General features: G+C 42.4%; 1 protein-coding gene across 1 annotated transcript; it reads right to left on the bottom strand.

Annotated features, from left to right (window-relative positions):
* Positions 1-616: 616 nt before the first annotated feature.
* LOC123402806 lies at positions 617-1,506 on the bottom strand. The gene is made up of 2 exons (XM_045096766.1): positions 937-1,506; positions 617-831 (listed from the first exon to the last, which is right to left on the bottom strand). Exons 1-2 carry the CDS (start codon positions 1,196-1,198, stop codon positions 761-763), a joined length of 333 nt encoding a protein of 110 aa, XP_044952701.1. The 5' UTR covers positions 1,199-1,506; the 3' UTR covers positions 617-760.
* Positions 1,507-2,092: the final 586 nt, after the last annotated feature.

The raw sequence follows: 2,092 nt of genomic DNA, 5'->3' as shown, positions 1-2,092 counted from the left end.
ACATAAGCATTGTACATTTTTTTTGTATATGTGAGAACTTTTGTGTCTACAAATTTAACATTTCTTTAATCCAGGATAACATGTGTGCAAAGTTTATCGAAATAAAGGCAAAAGAGAAAAAAATAGAAAAAATGCGAAATAGAAGAAAAGAACCTGGGTCTCAAGGGTGGGGCGGGGCGCACCCAACCAGTTGGCCTAGCCTGTTGTTGTGGTAAAATCTGGGACGTCATCCTTTAGAATAAGAAACAAAGAGCCGAATTAAAGTTCAAAAACGAATCGTTTTTGTCACTTACGGGTGGCATTGGTGGGTAATTTTGGCAAACTTTAGGGGCAAATTTAATGACATACCGCAGAAGCAATAGGTGCTTTATTAGTAGGTATAGAGTATAGATATAGATATAGATTCTGACTGATGAATTTCAATTTTTTTTTTGTTGAGATCCCCGCAAGGCTTGGATGACTTTGCTAATGTTTGAGTTCTTTTTTTGAGGATTGCTAATGTTTGACTTCTGTTATGTGTTATATTGACCCCATATGTCACTTATCCCTCCTGAAAAGAAGATAGACAGAGGAACTGAGGAAGGTAAAATCAGGGACACATCAAAACTAACAGGGATTTGGCAAATATATCGATAACCCGGCTTTATTATAAGATTCACAAACTTCCTCACAAGCTATGCACGGAAGCGAAATACATTTTATTGCATTAGAGCAGCCGTTCGACAGCATATGATCCCATGATCGATTGGATCTTCGATCCTCAATGTTCCTTGGCGGGACCATGGCCACCCCACATCTTGGTGCATGCATGGATACAATCCGGAGCACCAGCTGCATATGCAAAATGGCAGTGCAAGCACAAGATGATCAGAACGAAATAACAGCAAAAAGAGCACACGTATTCCATCAATGTGGTAGATTGGTAGGTGCTCTTACCGGACGGCGCCGGCGGTAGGCCGCAGATGGACTCCGTGCAACAAGCGGCCATGCAGGTGGCCACAGGGTCCTTGTTGTCATTGCAGCTGCCGCCGCACACAGTCTTGCAGAGCATCGGGAAGGCATTCTTGCACCCTAAGTAGCACTCTCGGTAGCAGTCGCAGGAGTGACTGAAGAACTGCTGATGGGATGGCCTTGGCAGCATGAGGAGCAGGAGCACGGACAGGGCGGCGATCACCGCCGCTCTCTTCTTCGCCACCATCTTCTTCCTCGTACAGGCTATGAGAAGAGAAGAGAAGAGAAGAGAAGAGAAGAGAAGAGAAAGAGAACTGCTGTGGTGGCCGGTGGCTGTCCATTTGGCCAGTGTGGGCTCCTATGTATTGGAGTTCCCAGGGCAATCTCGACATTCGACACAGATAATTTGTAATACAGCCGAGCAAAGTATTTCAGTATTCTACAGCAAACTAAATGCCCCACAATTTCAGGTTGAGTGTCCTGTACCCAATTTTGTGAACTTATTCATTTTCTGAACGATAACTGAATGCATGCTGCCCACATCTTTCTTTTCCCCAGACAAGCTGCATCCACTGATGTAGAAAGATAACTGAATGCAGTTTCGTGCAATGCTTTATATAGGGGAAATTACTATAAACAACTGTATTTTGTTTCTAATGCAGAAGAAGTTGATCAACCAGCCAATTCGACCATTTGTGACAGATGCTTCCGTTGCAACATACTGAAATTGTTTTGATCGTTCATGTCCAATATTTCCATGGCAGCTAAAAGATGATTCCAGCAAGACTAAAATTTGCTTCAACCTAACAAAAAAATATTGTAGGGATAACATTTGTTTCAGTTTTGATGAAATTTTATTTTAAAAGGAAAAAGAGGATTTACTTCCACCTATATATGTACAACAAAATGGCTGTATATGAAAACTGATGCAGCTTGTTATTTTTTTAAGTGGAACACTAGGATCTGGTCATACTTGTCACTGAATCTTCCACCCCTGCCTGGAAAGCATCTGCCACTTGTTAGCTGGTCAACATCCAATGGCTCCTATTGTACCGCCACATTTTGCCTGATGAAATACTTCTGTTTTGATTCAAGCCCCATCTTCTCGCTTCCCCTCGCCTGCATTTCAACAATTCAACAC

The sequence above is a fragment of the Hordeum vulgare genome, chromosome 6H (genome assembly GCF_904849725.1).
Source record: "Hordeum vulgare subsp. vulgare chromosome 6H, MorexV3_pseudomolecules_assembly, whole genome shotgun sequence".
NCBI lineage: Eukaryota > Viridiplantae > Streptophyta > Magnoliopsida > Poales > Poaceae > Hordeum > Hordeum vulgare.
This window is presented reverse-complemented; position numbering and strand designations above follow the sequence as displayed.

What these genes read in the sequence shown, in the direction of transcription:
- LOC123402806 (XM_045096766.1), bottom strand. Translation starts at nt 1,198, where the DNA reads ATGGTGGCGAAGAAGAGAGCGGCGGTGATCGCCGCCCTGTCCGTGCTC. An exon ending in CCTACCGCCGGCGCCGTCCG is followed by an intron (nt 832 to 936) that starts GTAAGAGCACCT and finishes TTGCATATGCAG; the next exon opens with CTGGTGCTCCGGATTGTATC.